Source organism: Zootoca vivipara, chromosome 2, assembly GCF_965207765.1.
Source record: "Zootoca vivipara chromosome 2, rZooViv2.hap1.1, whole genome shotgun sequence".
Lineage (NCBI taxonomy): Eukaryota > Metazoa > Chordata > Lepidosauria > Squamata > Lacertidae > Zootoca > Zootoca vivipara.
The window spans coordinates 78,460,949-78,477,670 of record NC_142584.1 but is presented as its reverse complement, the minus strand read 5'-3'; the positions used below and the strand labels follow the sequence as shown (position 1 = coordinate 78,477,670).

General features: G+C 40.7%; 1 protein-coding gene across 4 annotated transcripts in view; it reads right to left on the bottom strand.

Moving 5' to 3' along the window:
• Positions 1-16,722, bottom strand: part of CACNA1D (calcium voltage-gated channel subunit alpha1 D) — a 204,337-nt gene that overhangs the window by 97,892 nt on the left and 89,723 nt on the right. For 3 of the 4 annotated variants that reach the window (XM_088662244.1, XM_088662245.1, XM_060271438.2), the window contains exon 9: positions 5,513-5,682. In XM_088662244.1, the coding sequence (XP_088518370.1) occupies positions 5,513-5,682 (170 nt within the window). Of the gene's footprint in view, positions 1-5,512; positions 5,683-16,229; positions 16,334-16,722 lie in introns of all 4 variants that reach the window. The other variant, XM_088662243.1, reaches the window with a different exon arrangement.

Below are 16,722 nucleotides of genomic sequence, written 5' to 3'. Positions count from 1 at the left end.
AGAGTGACAATTTCTCCACTCCACCACTTAACCCAGGCACCCCCAAACTTCGGCCCTCCAGATGTTTTGAACTACAATTCCCATCATCCCTGACCACTGGTCCTGTTAGCTAGGGATCATGGGAGTTGTAGGCCAAAACATCTGGAGGGCCACAGTTTGGGGATGCCTGACTTAACCACTTGAAAGGTGGTAAACCCTTAAACTCTCTCTGCCTCTGATTAATTTCTAGGGACTGTCTCCCCCTTTCTAATGTTGAAGCGTGTGTCTCCCTGGGTTTAAAAAAATAGAACATGTGAATGTTTCAATGCCCCGCCCCACCCCGCCAACTCAGCTACCCACATTTAAATCACTACCAACACTGGTTCAGGCCTAGCGAAGGATAATTCTAAAGGAAGGAAACATTATCCAGAAAAGTCCTTAAATTTATTTGCACAAAAAGCCACCAAACCTCTGGACCGCCCCACAAAGCAAAGAAAGAAGTTCCAATATATCCATGCACTTGGAAGAAAGTAAACAGTTCATTCTGCTGGCACTGCACAACACTGCAAACATACATTTTTGCCATTGGCAAAAGTACCAGATGTCCTTGTTTTTAAGAGAAAGCTTGTCCTTGGTCAATGCGCCATCGTATCCTGAAAGCTTTTAAACGCTTTATGGTTTTCATCACAGTGAAACTAAAGTGATGTACTCATTTCTGACTCATTTGCCTTTCTAGATCGTATGCTTCAACTTGATTGAGAGCTATTCAATGGAAAATTAAATGAGTATAATGAAATTTCAGCTTACAATTGTTGCACTGCAGCAACAATCTCTTTGAAGCATGCATTCAAGCAGCAAATCACTTCCATGCAAGATGTGTGTCCACATGCAATTTAGGGAATATATTTACTCCCAGGCGTTTGAAAATTTAAACAACAGCACTCAAAACTCATTGCCGAGATTGAAACACACCCACTGCAAAACAGAACACATTTTTTACCGTGTTTGTTTGACCCACGGCAACATCTAAATCTGCTTTTCTTCTTGTCGTCTAATAAATCAGCCAACGTAACCCCTTCATGTTAAACACATGCAACCCCGTCAATAAAACAGCAGGTGGCAGCAGCAGCAGTGCAAAAGACAACAAAGGATCCACATTCAGTGCAATGCCGGTTCAGATGCTACATGACACAGGAGGACTATATTGGCTTTGCTATCAGCAACTGCAGCCTAAATCTAGGACTGTGTAAAATTGAGAGGACTGAAGTGGCGAGGTTTCTGGATTTCATTAAGAGCACCCGATCATCTCCTCCCTCTTAAGCCTCCCAGGTGAAATCTTAGAAGCCAAAAGGTGTGTTTGTGGAGGAAGGTAGCTGCACAGGCAGCTCTCCTATGGCTATCAGAAGCAGAATTATATAAAATAAAGCATGCATAGGTAAAGGTAAAGGGACCCCAAGACCGTTAGTCTTGAACGACTCTGGGGTTGTGGCGCTCACCTCACTTTATTGGCCGAGGGAGCTGACGTACAGCTTCCGGGTCATGTGGCCAGCATGACTGAGCCACTTCTGGCGAACCAGAGCAGCACACGGAAACACCGTTTACCTTCCCGCCGGAGCAGTACCTATTAATCTACTTGCACTTTGACGTGCTTTCGAACTGCTATGTTGGCAGGAGCAGGGACCAAGCAACGGGAGCTCACCCCCGTCGCGGGGATTTGAACTGCCGACTTTCTGATCGGCAAGCCCTAGGCTTGGTGGTTTAGACCACAGCGCCACCCGTGTGCAATTTCTGTAATTGATACACATTGCAGGGCTGTAGCCTAGTTGTCAAGCATGCGTGCAAAAGGTCCTGCATTCAATTCACCAGATAAAAATGGGGATGCCTAGTATCTGAAAGGCTGCAGAGGCACCGCCAGGGCTTATCCACATTTACTGTACTTTCTAGGCACAGATCCCCACTTTAAAGCGCTTTGTCCGAGTGCTTTCCCCATGAAAACCTGTCCTTTAAAGCTGAATCGGAAAAAACGGCAATTCAGCTTTCAAGAGGAAAAAAGTGTTCAGACACAGGACTTTAAAGTGTGGACCTGTGCCTAGAAAGGCAGCTCAAAAGGAAGTCTGGATGAGCTAGATGTGCCAATAGTCTGGTAAAGCAGCTTCCTGTGCTCCTAAAACCAATTTTCTTAGGGGCAGAATTTTTGATTAGTTTTTGAAGTAATCGTAGTAACTACATTCTTGCTTAAATTAATTTACTCCTTACCAAGCTGGGGGAGGGCTCACAATATAGATTCTGAGGGATCAGAGGTGAGTCATTGCTGGGAGTTGCACAGATCATAAACCGCTTTCTATTCAGTGATTAGTAATTAGCATCCTGATAGTTTTACAAGAGTATCTTTACAGTAGAGTATAAAGATTAAGGGCTGATTCACAGAACTGCAAATCAGGCTTGTCTTTCAACTCAAGTTAATTGTTTTGCCTGCTTGGGTTGAATGTGTCAACTCCCACAAACATAAATTGCACATGGATGTTAGCACAAAATTCGTCAAAGGCACTGATACCTGAGATTTGTGGTTTTTCTATCCAGGCTGGCAAGCAGCTCTTCCCAGTCTTGGATACCCCAGATTCTGCAGGACTACAACTTTCATCTTCCCTGACCATTGGCCAAAATGGCAAAGGACTGATGACAGTTGTTGTCCAATAATATCTGGGGACCAAAAATAAGGGGGGAGGGCAGCTACTTTAGCACATGTTATAAAACCAACTATACAGTATTTCTACTATTATAAATCAGTGTTGTCTATTCCAAAGGAGAGCAGGGTGGATTTTTATATGCAATATTAAGGCTACAATTCTATGAACATTAACCCGGGGGGGGAGCTCATCACTGAACACAGTGGGACTTTCTTCCAAGTAAGCATGTGTAGCATTGGCCTGCACATGCAGATACCAGTTTCCCCATGGCTGACACAGCCCTGATCGTATCCAACTCTGAACTGGGAATTAACAATGGACTTGCAGAGTTACTCCAAAGACTAGCAAGACAATTAAGCACCTTGCGAGACGGTGGGTTAGAAGTAACATAAAGCTAAGTTGGGACGCAGGTGGCACTGTGGTTTAAACAACTGTGCCACTTAGACTTGCCGATCGGAAGGTCGGCGGTTCAAATCCCCGCGGCGGGGTGAGCTCCCGTTGTTCAGTCCCAGCTCCAGACAACCTAGCAGTTCGAAAGCACACAGTGCAAGTAGATAAATAGGTACTGCTCCGGCAGGAAGGTAAATGGCATTTCTGTGTGCTGCTCTGGCTTCACCAGAAGTGGCTTAGTCATGCTGGCCACATGACCCAGAAAGACTGTCTGCAGAAGTGGACAAACGGCGGCTCCCTCGGCCTGCAAAGCGTGATGAGCACCGCAACCCTGGAGTCGTCTGCAACTGGACTTAACTGTCATGTCAGGGGTCTGTTTACCTTTTTAAAGCTAAGTTAAAGGGTCAGTTGTATTAAAACTGGTCGTTTCCACACCATCACATTCTACAGCAATGAAAACTAAATATGTTGCTGCAGCAGAAGTGCAAAAAAAAATCTCATCAGTAAGACCAACCAGCATCACTCTGATTACACTCATTTAAGAAATCAGTTGACAAAGTGCATGTCATTCTCACATAAGATAGGGAGTAATTAATTTTCTGTAATCTAACTACAGTATCACACAATGGCATTTTAAGTGGTAGAATCTTCCCAGAGAATAAAAAGGAGAGATATGGCAGGGCACTATAGATTGTGTTTTGAGAAAGGCATGTTTCTTAACAGAGCACAAATAATAATAATGCGGCCCAGCAACTGATCTTAAGCAACTTTAATTATTTCCCTGTTAAATTTTATGTTACTCAAAGATTTTCCGTAGCAATATTCAGAATGTTCTGAATAGCCTACTCTGAAATATATTCCATGGTGATATTGTTAACAGATTAACTGTTCCATTACAGGATGTGCTTGATATGGCACAGATTGCTGCTTTACGATACCATTACCAGTAACACACAAAGACAGTGGATGCTTGATCAGGGCCAAAGAACATCTCTGCAGAGGTTGATAATAGTAGGATCATTGCCTGAGACAGATATCCTTGACTCTAAAATTAGCCAAGCAAGTGGCTAAAATTGCTGTTTCCCTTTTAGAAGCACCAAGGGATGGATCTCCAGATAGACCAATTTTCTCTACATCCACAAGATGTTGGTGGGCAATTTGGGGGTTGTTCTGCCGCCATATCTGGCTTCAGGAGTGAAAAGACTGAAAAGAAAAAGAGGCTCCCCAGCTAGCTAGTTCTTCTATCTAAGCAGCTTAAAGAAAACCTAAATGTTAAGGAGGATTTTTGATTCTATGCAAAACTAGCTGTCAGGTCAGCAATTTCTAGCCTGGTCCTCTAATAGTTAACACTTTGGTGTAGAAAAATTTCTCTTCAGAAAATTACTGCTTGCTGTAATATACCCACATTTATTTTGACAGTTTGTCAAAATAAAACAATAATCTTACATTCGTCAGTAAGATTTAAAGTAACATAAAATGCAGCCTGACATTTTAGGACTGAAAATGGCTCTTGCAACTCACTGCTAGATCTCAAGGATGCAGATTCTGTACATGCCAACCCTTCATATACTTATATGTATTTTTAACATAACATTTTGAATGAATACAAAATGTACCCGAGGTTGCAATCTATTATTGTTATTATTACATTGATTACACGCTTTTCACCAGCAGGTCCTAGGGTGGGTTACAACAATTTAAAATTCAGAATTAAAAACAGTTAAAACAGAGTACAATCATAGGTATAGGGTGGATCCTGGAAACAGACATCTCAGGTGTTAAATGACAGGGTAAAGAGGTGCATCTTCAGCATTCGCTGAAACTTGTATAGCAAAGAAAGCTAGTTGCACCACAACTGATGCTCTCTTCTGGGCTGCCACCACCTGCAAACTTCTGACAGAGGTGGAACTGCTAAGCTGCTGATCATAACACCTGGGAGGGTTTGTAGGGAAAGAAGAGCTCTCTCTGATATATGGGCCTAAGAAGTCATTTAGAGCTGCAAACACTAGCATGAGCACTTTGAACTGGGCCTGGGAACAAACCGACAGCCAATGCAGCAGTTTATGTGTGTTCCTAAGGCAAGCCCAGCCGGTAATCTGGTCGCTGCATAATAATGTTAGACTGAAGGTAAAGAAAGTAGTAATTTACAAGAGAAACAGTTATCTGCAGGTGGGGGAGAGGGGAGAATTACATTACAGACATGTGAGTATAATGCTGTTATGTGAGCAACAGTCTATCCCAGGCATCCCCAAACTTCGGCCCTCCAGATGTTTTGGACTACATTTTCCATCTTCCCCAACCACTAGTCCTGTTAGCTAGGGATCATGGGAGTTGTAGGCCCAAACATCTGGAGGGCCGCAGTTTGGGGGTGCCTGGTCTATCCCATACAGTAAACTATTTTTACAGCACACTATATTCTTTCGTTAACAGTAATAAAGTGAGAAGACATGACATACTATTCCGTTTGCCTTCTCCATCACCTTCCTCTTCGTTCTCAGGGTCAATATCTTCTGCTTGTGTAATCCAATCCAAATAGCCTTTGAGATCCTCTTCAAGCTGCTGTTTTTCACGCAGCTTCTGAAAATCTCCCCTGGCCTTGGCTTTTTCTCTTTCCTTGGAAAACTCCCTATTGGGTTCAGATAAAACGTAACAGAAATATTGATTTGTGAAGCTGAAGGCTTTCTGAGGGGAAAAAAAATCAGACCCCAGTATTTCTTTTTCACACAGTTAAACAAAATAAAGAAACTGTACAGAAAAGTGAACAGTTTCCACAGATCACAACAGTCATACGAGTCACATACCATGCTTCATTCCTTATACACTTATTAAGCTTCTATGTACTGATAATAATAATAAAAATACAGCTTACAATTATTTGGTCACCATAACTAAGTTGACATCATGTTGGATCTTTCCTCCCACCCTTAAAAACCTCAATGTTACTGATATATGTACGATATTATGTTGTACTTCTCCTTTATAAATTAAACGATGATTCTAAATAGCACCTTCTACTTAATAGGGCCAAGGTTTGAAGGCATAATGGCTTCGTGGAATTACACCTGGGGGAAATGGCATATACCAATGAAATGTAAGTGTGAACACATATTTGAGTAAAAGGCAGTTCATTTCAAACCTAAAAGCAGGATTTGTCCCCATGAGTCACCTGTACAAGGGTGAATCTCCTTTACGCAAAACATCCCAACAGAATTAAGTTTCCTATGTGGAAATTTCCAAGCTATCTCACATCAGTATGAATAGAGGGAGCCCATGATGGACAGGGGAGAGAATGCAAATGACAGAGTTTCGAGTCTGCTCTTCGATGCTGCAATTTTGTCCTCAGGAGGGTGGGGGAATAAAACAATGCAGCGCAGCTTGCTTGACTGAATAACCAAAGACCCTCAAACAAAAATAAAAACCCTTAATCTGAGTGAGAGAAATGACCATAGTGGTCACAGAACACATGCCTTGCAAGGAGAAGGTTGCAGATTCAATCCCTAGATCTCAGGGCGCTGAATTGGGAAAGACTGCTGCCCAAGACAGAAGAGACCCATTGCCTGATATTGCTAGACTGTGCTGGGCAGGATGAATCAATGGTCTGGCTCACTGTAAAACAACATATTACAGTGGTATGGGGTTTTTTTTCCACACAGTGAAAAAACCCCATACCACCAACTGGCCTCCCTTCCGCCTACAACTACAGATTCAACAATTTGATGTGCCATCAAATTGTTGAATCTGTAGTTGTGGGCGGAAGGGAGGCCAGTTGGTGGTGTGGGGTTTTTTCGCTGTGCTGTTGTATTGTGAGGGGAATAGTGTTTGTATGAGGTACATTTTTTCTTTACATTGCAATGTAGTCAAAGCAAAATTCCAAGTATGGTTGATACTTGGCCAATAAAATTATTCTATTCTAATGGAAGCTTCCTGATCAAAAGAAAATGACTTATGGAAACCACTGGCACATTTCCTTTAAATGAGTCAAAGGTACATGACAACGTCTGTTCCCAAATTGGAAATTCTTCATTATCTCTTGGAATTATCTATCTTAACACCCCATTGTGCTGGGCTGGGCTGGGCTGGATTTACGTGTTGGATTTGAGCCAGTCTCACTGTAAATCAGACTGCCCCCCTCTACCTTCCATCCTGCTCATTTTGGATTTGGTGGTGGCACTGCTACAGAGGAGAGAGAGGTTTGGATTGTGCCCGTAGGCTGTACTCCTACATACTCTTACCTGGGAGTAAGTCTCACTGAACTCATAGAACTACCACTGAACTGAATGGGACTTACTTCTGAATAGACATGCATAGATTTTTGCTGTTAAACAATAAAGGTGAGAACCTAGATAATGCATTTATTGTAAAGATGACATCTAAACTCATCAGTCACACTCCCCCAAAACAGCCCAGTAAGAACTCAGCATGCTCAGCTGTTACCAGGAGACACAGAATCTTGAGTGTCAGTTGAAAAAGAAATAATTCATAAAGCTGAAATATGCTAGAGAAAGTTGTGGCTGCCTAGAATCCTAAACAGAATAATTCCTGTTAGGGGATTATGATATACTGCAACATTCTGTTGCAGGTACCATTCATTTCAGTGGAACTTGGTCAGAAGATGTTCCACCAGAACCCTCACCATGCCTTCACCACTTCTATGAAATAATATCAGACTTCACAGATTGAAGTCAACCTACTCATCCCTACAGATGAGAGATTCATGAAAGACTATGTAGTTATGGCTGCTACAACAGTACTATTACACGTCTGCACTTTCACTAGAACACCTGAATGTGACTTCTAATGGCCAATCTAGATAATGCAAGAAACACATCGCTGCATTTCACGCATCTGTTTTTGCTTATGTTAAATAACAGCAGTGGAGAAGGGAGTCCAATTAATATTGGGATCATGGTGTACAAGGGTGGGTTGTGGTTTTTTTAAAATCCATTTCAACTTACACCAACATCACTTCCTGAAGTGGAAGTGATCATTTCCTGTGGAAAAGAAGCTACTATTCGCATCTGCAGCCTACGGCAGCCCAACAGCAGCCTTGAAGGGCTGGTTTTCATTGGAATTGTGGCATGGAGAAAAGGTTAAACCTTCCTCCTCCCTGCAACACTGCCATCCCAATCCTGAATGGACCCCCAGCAGCTGCTATTTAATAGAAACAAGAAACAAGAGAAGCAAAACCCAAACCATGTGTTTCGCATATCATCTAGTTTGGCACTAATTATATAGGATTGCAGAAAGTGAACATAATACTGAATGTAATATAATAGTTCAATTTTGTCATGGCTCATGATGTCCATGGTCTGTTGCTTGAAATGACTTGGCAGATATGTATCCTGATGAACAACTATCCAGCAGAAACTCAAAGGGATCCCTACTGCCTACATGGCTTTGCAGAGATATTTTGGGTCTCTACACATACTGCAACATCAGATTCCATTTGACCCAGTGTGAGACAATGATATGTGCTTTTTTTTCTTATTCAAGGAATAGGTGATATTTTGTTTTCAACACTGTGATATATTACCAGATAAATATTGTGATATACTGATATTTTACGATGTCTGAAATGTCTCTTGACTGATTCTTCCTCCGCATCTTATTTCCTACTTCCTCCTTTAAGGACAAAATAAGGTGGGGAGGAAGAAGGAGCTGAGATACATCGCCCAGTCCTACAGCTGAGCAAGCCCCCTTGCCGCTCCGGCTCGCGGAACACACCTGGCGCTAAGGGGAGTGTTCAAAAATGCTCAGATATTCTGAAACCGTTATCGCAATCTGAACTTCAAACCAGTTTCAGACGATGTACAGAAATCCCAGCCCTATCAGGAATAAATGCCTCATCAAACAATGGGTTGGATCACAGTTCAAAACATGATTGAAACATGGGCTACAAATGTTGGGTCACACACATCAAGGTTTTTTTTTAGCACACTTCATTTTAAATAGGAATGCTATTGCTTTTATTTTTAATTCTTGCTTCACTGATATATGTGAGAAAAGGACACTTTTATCCTCTCATTTTGGTGGTGTTGTTTTTTGGCTGTTAATCCTTGACACTGCTGAGAAAAGGAATACTGTCAAGGCTTGTTCATTTTCCTTTAGAAGAAAACTGCAGCTGACAGCTCATTGCCATCTTCTATTTTGTGCATCATTATTTAAATGCCTTTCCCCATTAATCCTCAAAGTGCCATGTAGAAAAGTGTTCTTAGGTACTGTATGTGTGTGCATATTGGTATATAGAATAAACAATATAGAATAAACAAAACTCTTTTTCATTACACAGATTCATTGAAAAAACAGCATGATTGCTGTGCTAGAATGCAAGAAGTGTCAGAAAAAATATGCTAAATGAATAAAAACATTACTTTAACCCGCAGTGCCTACAGAAGGATGTATATGAGGACATGTCAATATATATTCCTTGCTGTCCTCGAGCAAGGAAGTAAATACAACTTACAGATATTTCTTAAAGTGTGTTTGGAAAGATCTTATTTTGTTCCCATGGCTACCCAGAGAAATAGTAATGCCTTCAGCAGAATCTGTCTTCAGTATAAAGCATCTTTTAGTGGTTAGAACTATTCTCGAGAAATAAGATTATCATGCATCATTAAGAGCTGTTCCACTTGTAAATAAGGAATTGTTTTTACAACTTCCAGTTTTCCAGTAATACATGCCAAGTATGCCATTTAAAGATTATTTCTGCACAAAAATATATTAATTCAATTCAGAAATGCTACTTCCACATTACTAGGGCAAAATCCCTGAACTGCTAGCTTGACCAGATGACCTCAGCAAACAAAAGGTGCAGGAATTGTCTTGCTGAACAGATCAAAATGTTGCCAACAAAATATTCCTGGGATTATCCCAAGTCAGAAGCAACAGTGACAATTCCTGTTCCTTGCACCCTAGTAGAGGTATGTCACTTCTTCATGTGGAGGCTGAATATTTTGTTATCATCATAATAGTCATTAGTTTGTTGTCTCCTCACACCTTTTTGAAGCTATGAGCTACCTGTTTGGTAGTGAACATCATCAATTAATTGGCGGTGTAAAGGTAAAGGTAAAGGGACCCCTGACCATTAGGTCCAGTCGTGACCGACTCTGGGGTTGCGCGCTCATCTCGCATTATTGGCCGAGGGAGCCGGCGTATAGCTTCCAGGTCATGTGGCCAGCATGACAAAGCCGCTTCTGGCAAACCAGAGCAGCACATGGAACGCCGTTTACCTTCCCGCTGTAGCGGTTCCTATTTATCTACTTGCATTTTGACGTGCTTTCGAACTGCTAGGTTGGCAGGAGCTGGGACCAAGCAACGGGAGCTCACCCCGTCACAGGGATTCGAACCGCCGACCTTCTGATCAGCAAGCCCTAGGCTCTGTGATTTAACCACAGCGCCACCTGGGAGGGAGAAAAGAAAACATGCCTCTCCACTCCAGAGAGAGTGCTCTGAAGCAGCTTTCAGTTTAGATTCTTGTAATTAAACTGTTTTTACAGTCTTGCAGTGTGTAAGCTAATTAGAACTGTTTAGCCATTTGGTTTTTAACCAATAATATAAATCAATTTACCAAAGGAATAAACAAAAATATACGCATACTACTAGGCTCTGTTGCACTTAGTGCTTAATAAGAGACCCAGTTTTACATTCATAGCTCACTCCAGGAGGTTTTCCTTTCCTTGTGATAGCTGCATCAGTGCCTTATGCTCAGCTGAGTGTTAAATTTTGAACAAGAATGTTCACATCCCATCCTAGCTGTTGACTTACTGGGTGGCCTTGACTTTGTAAACTCAGAAGACTGCCTCATAGGGTTTTTTTTAAAAGAATAAATGAGATTAGGAATCTAAAGCACCCTGCACAGTTGTTTGATTTTTATATAAATAATACAGAGAGTGAAATGTCCTAATAATAATATTTTAGCACTAAAAATGGGAGTCTTATACATAGGCGTATGGCTATTCTTTGCACCAATCTCTATTCAAAGGACTAAGTCTGGAATGTGCCCCTATAAATGTGCCTCAAACTGAGGCTTGCCGTAAGCAATGTTTTGTTGATAGATTCAATTTTACAACTGAATTTATGCATCTAGAATATGGAATTAAATTGAAATCAGCATGGGTAAAATATCAAGCATACTATGGAAGGAATTACAGACTAATCTGAGTTGACTCAGCAACATTCTCACCTCAAATATGACCTGGGGTGGGGGTGGGGTGGGGGAACTTCAACAGAAACAAAACATTACTTTGAAGTGGCTTAGGTCAGGCATCCCCAAACTGCGGCCCTCCAGATACTTTGGCCTACAACTCCCATGATCCCTAGCTAACAGGATCAGTGGTCAGGGATGATGGGAATTGTCGTCCAAAACATACGGAGGGCCAAAGTTTGGGGATACCTGGCTTAGGCCCATACATACAATATCCTAACAAATTTGTCTACTCCAAAACTAGAATTCTCCAAGTCATTAAAATTCTGTTTAGAACTACTATGTGATAATGAGAAAAGAAATGCATGGCTGTTGACAAAATGAATTACATGAATGATAGCCATCTAACATTTGTGCCCTTCAAATGCTTGGAATATATCCTTTGCTGTCAACAGACTCCTTAATTTAAAATAATATTTACTAAGGGCATTCCCTATTCTTGCAGTCTATGTTATCTTAAAATTACATGAAAATTGTATTAAAAAATGACCTCCACTTTAAAATGTTGTGGGGTTTTTTTTATTCTTTTAAAAACAGTTTCAACATTTCATTCTCACATACTCACCTTTAAGGAAGGCTAGATGTAAAACAAAAGGTCTCTCAAATTATATCTTACTTACATGTACACCATTCTATAAACACATCAGTCATGCAGTTCACAAACACAACACACGAAATACAAAGATCAAAAACATTAGACACTTTTCAAAATGCTGAGCATAAATCAACAACACAGGAAATAGTCATATCATATGGAAACATCTTCAGCACAGATTCCAGATTTTAGTTCCTAAAATCCAGAGAACTAAATACAGCCATGTTTTTAAGGCACAGGAATTATTTTGGGAGAGCTTTTACTTTTTAAATTATCATCATCATTTTGGATTGTGGAAGTCTGGTCATGTTTTATAAATGTGCATCTATGCAGACATATGTGTTATTAATCACATTATACATGACAGTATGACTGATTTTATCAGCAGTATATGTGACTAGCTACATGTATGTCCTGGGGAAATCTTTCCTAGAAGCCATTCCTTTAAAAAGAAACAAAAAAACACCAAACCTATTATGTCTCCAAAACTTGAGTGACTTCAATATTTTTCTCATTAATACAGAGATGCAGGAGGCATATTTTACAACGCACTTGCATCATTTACCTTGGAGATAATCTGTTGCATTAATTACTGTACTTCAGGGGAGGATAATGCTTATTACCACAGGCATATAGAAAGCCTTATCCTTGTATCTATGCTAGCAGAGTGATAGTATTTTTCTCATCAGTTTGAGAGATGCCCTTTATATATTCAGAGCCTAGGTTTGCCTGAAGCCTTCTATGCATTCTTCACACAAAATAATAAGGCAATATTCTACTTTCTGGCACCTACAGTCCAAAAATTAATAGGTGATATCCAATGATGTCTGAGAGATGGAATTTTGCTTGTATAATGCAAGTTCCAATTTATCTTCTCCACCCTCCAGCCTCTCTCTCACACAAAACTTGGCTGAGGGCAGGCAGAGGGCAGCAGGAGTCAGAAAAGGAAGACGAGGCCCCATTGCAGGGGTGTGCAGTCACCCACACTTGGTTAGATTTCACTTTATGGTGAAAATTACAGATGTGGTGGGGACTGTTATCTTTAATCTGGAACTATTCTAATTCCAAGAGACTGGTAAAATAGTGAAATACAACATTCTGACTAGCTGCCCTACATTTTGAACAGTTATCATAATTACTCAATATTTTATTTTATTTTCTAAACTAAGAACAAAATGGTATCAGTTTTGGGAACAACCAATTTCTCCTGACCAAGCCCAGTTGTACAGGGAGAACACAAAATAGGCAACTAGCACCGTTTGCATTCATTTCAACCGGGCTTGCCCAAGAAGTTTCCAGGGGGGGTTTCTATTTATCCTCTAATTATATCTAACTATTATTTTTGTCTAGAACGTCACTCTTTTATTGTGGAGGACCTATAGTATAGTATCTACTTGCTCAGAGCAGGACAGCTAATAAATGTCCTTTAATATATTACAAGAGTCACAGCTTGCTTTACTTCATATCCTTTGCAGCCATTTAAAAATATTTTGTTAAGCCTCATGTTCTTTTCTTAGGTGAGTTAGGACATGCAAAGAATTGTGTATGGTTAGCTAGTGCATACAGATCACCTGAATTACTGGGGAAGTGCAGTCATATTTGCAGACATATGTTGTGTTCTGTGAATGGGAATGTTCTCTACGAATGGGAGAGTATGGTGACCTTGGAAATGTTGGTCTTGAAATAGATTCAAATTCATGAAGCACACTAGTAGCCCTAGGTAAGTCACTGTTCCTTAGCCTAACCTGCTACATAGGAAAATACAAATCCAGTAAGTTAAATCCCACCGATGTTAACTAATACGTTGAAACCATTGTGACTGCTCATTTACTGTGCAATCCTACACATCTCTCTCAAAAAGTATGGTAAGTCCCACTGAAACAAATGGGGCTTACTTTGAGGCAACAGGCTACAGATTGTAGGCTTAAGCATATACTGTTACACTAGGAGAGAAGCATTTGATAAAAGACCACAACTCCTCATTATTGCAAGTCTGGAAAACCCTTAGTCCTAGTCTAGTCTAGCTAATAGCACAGGGTTTAGGTAGATCACTGGTCTGGTTTTGTATAAGGCAGCTACTGTGTAACAAATCAGTTTTTTCTTTCTTTATTTCTGTTTCTAAATAGAGATTCTGTATCTATTCAAAATTGCTAAGCTCACAGTAAAATCTATATTTTACATTTAAAATATATAATCAAAGGAGGGCACTTTTCAGTATCTTCTTAAAAACATTTTTGCTGTAACATTGTCATTCAATCATAAATCATCTGCGCACACAATAGAAGGATGGGTGACACCAGAAGACTTGCTAGCCTTGTTACATTTATGTTTCTACTACAGTACTCAGCTGAAAAGATTGTTTGCCATTGAGTTAGATACACCCTGCATAGGACTGCAAAACATTCTGTTTTCTACATTTCCTTATTTTTCTGTGGAAAATATGCGTGTACTCATTGTGTAACACAGCTGCATTGCACAGATTAGTGCAGTTAATGAGGTCAGCACACATTTAGGAAAATACTGCCCAGTGTTAAGTGCGTGATACAATAAAATTTCTGAAAATTGCTGGAACATAGGTGACTATGAAACTTTAACTTACTGCCTATTGCTGTATCTTCCAATAAAGCCATCTTCAGGTGTCTGGGGAGAATGCTTGTGGGCTCAACAAGGAAAGGGACAGGATTGTGCATGTAAGCCTCACCTCCAATATTTCCGTGTGTGCTGGTCCCATTTCAGATGGTCTGAAGCAGGCTTCCTCAACCTCGGCCCTCCAGATGTTTTTGGCCTACAACTTCCATGATCCCTAGCTAGCAGGACCAGTGGTCAGGGATGGTGGCAACTGTAGTCTCAAAACATCTGGAGGGGCGAGTTTGAGGAAGCCTGGTCTGAAGGAAGATTCTACGCACCTCTCAGTGAACATACAGTGGTACCTCGCTAGACGAATGCCTCACAAGACGATAAACACGCAAAATGAAAGTGTTTTGCGATTTCAATTGAGACTCGCAAGACGAAGTTTCCTGTGGCACGCTTCGCAAGACGATTTTTTTTTTGTCCCATAGGGTGCCTCGCAAGACGATTTTTTTCCCCGTCTTGCGAGGCACCTATGGGAAACCGCACTTCAATTCGTCTAGCGAGGCACCACTGTACTTCTACTTTCCCTTCAGACCTTCCTGCTCAATGTGGAAAAACCTGAAGTAGAGCAAGCATGTGCAGAGAAATTGGAGGAAAGACCTCCTGTTTAAGCCCCAAATGCCCGAAAAAGGGCTTACCCAAGGCAGAATACATGAACAAGCTCCCTTGAACCTGAAGAACTACTGACAAGAGTGAATAAAATTATTAAACAACACAACTTGAATGTCAGGTTCTGATTTGAAAGTCTGCATTGGTATGATGCATTATGGATGCAGACAGTGATGTCATACAAGCCCTACATCTGTATGCCACAAGCCTATTTGCTTATTATTTGCCGTTTGACAAGTAATCACATTCTGTTTAATGCCAGAAGTTTGGACTGTGGCTATCTGTTTGGGTATGAATCATTTTCAGACAGTCAGACAGGCCTATTCTTCTGCCAATGTGGCTTGGGGAACTGAAGCTGAAATAGGAGAAGTGCTGTGGGCTTTACAGTGCCCACTTAGTTACATCTCCCTTTATACAATTATGCAGACACCATAATTGGTGCCATCCTGCCATGCTCTTCTTACAATACAGGTAAGGAGCTTCAAAAATATATGGCGATAGGTTGACAAGCTTTCCCTTTTGACAGCTATAGAGATGTTTGCACTACAGTACTTGTGCACTACAGTACTTGTGGCCTTCCCAGCCAGTGATGAGAGCCAGCTGCATGCACAATGTCCTGGATATTCAATAGCTTTAGGTAAGACATCTCCACCAATATAAAGGAGACATCAAAGGATTTGTAAAAAAAACATACAACCAATGTCAATAGAAGCAGAAAATGTGAAGCACCTGCTAACAGGCATATCCTGCTGGTAGTTACACAAAAGATATTGTATGTTTGTTTAGATAAGCTTTTCAAATGCTGAAACTAGGCTTTCAGAAATGGACAACAGCCTTTATCAATATTTTAAAATATGTATGCTTACACAGGTGTCATCTTTCACTCATTGTGTGCAAAATGATGTCTTTAAGGAAGTTAGTACTTCATTTAGTTACTCTTCAGTGATGGGGGGTGTTGGGAACCACTGCAAACACAGGGTGTCATAGACAGGCAGAAACACAAAAGTCCAGACATTCAGAAAAGCAAACACTGGTAAAATGACATGCAGAAAAGCCATCACTGTGAAGCTTGAGCAAACGCATAGGCCATTTCAAACACTGCGGTGGAATATACAAGGTTAATCTAGCTGCTTACCCACTAAGTACACCAAGAACCAGGTTAAGTACGAAAAATGAGCCAAGAATGATAAGACTAACAAAATAGATCCATGGCCATTCACATCCTATTGCATCATTTACCTGTAAAATGTAAGGAAACATGTTATGATTCAGCTATTCACTACACAGCAGAGTCCTCCTGCAATTGACTGATCACATAGGTATTCAGTGTACCAACAGTATCCCTCTCACAGCTCCCTCCCTTACACTACACTGCAGGTCACCATGATGCCCAAAATGGCAGTACTATAAAAAGACTTCTTTTGGGATGAAGAAAATGTGTTGAAGATCATTTAGGAGCTTTAAAATATCTAGATTACATTTAACCATAGCAATATGCACATTTCAGAACCTATGTCATACGGGGGTTGATAATTTGTTTAACAGTTTGGAATTTTTTTGTATTGGAATTTAAGGTAGTGGTTAATTAATTACTAAGTACAGGCCTATTATGATCTCTTTACGTTTTT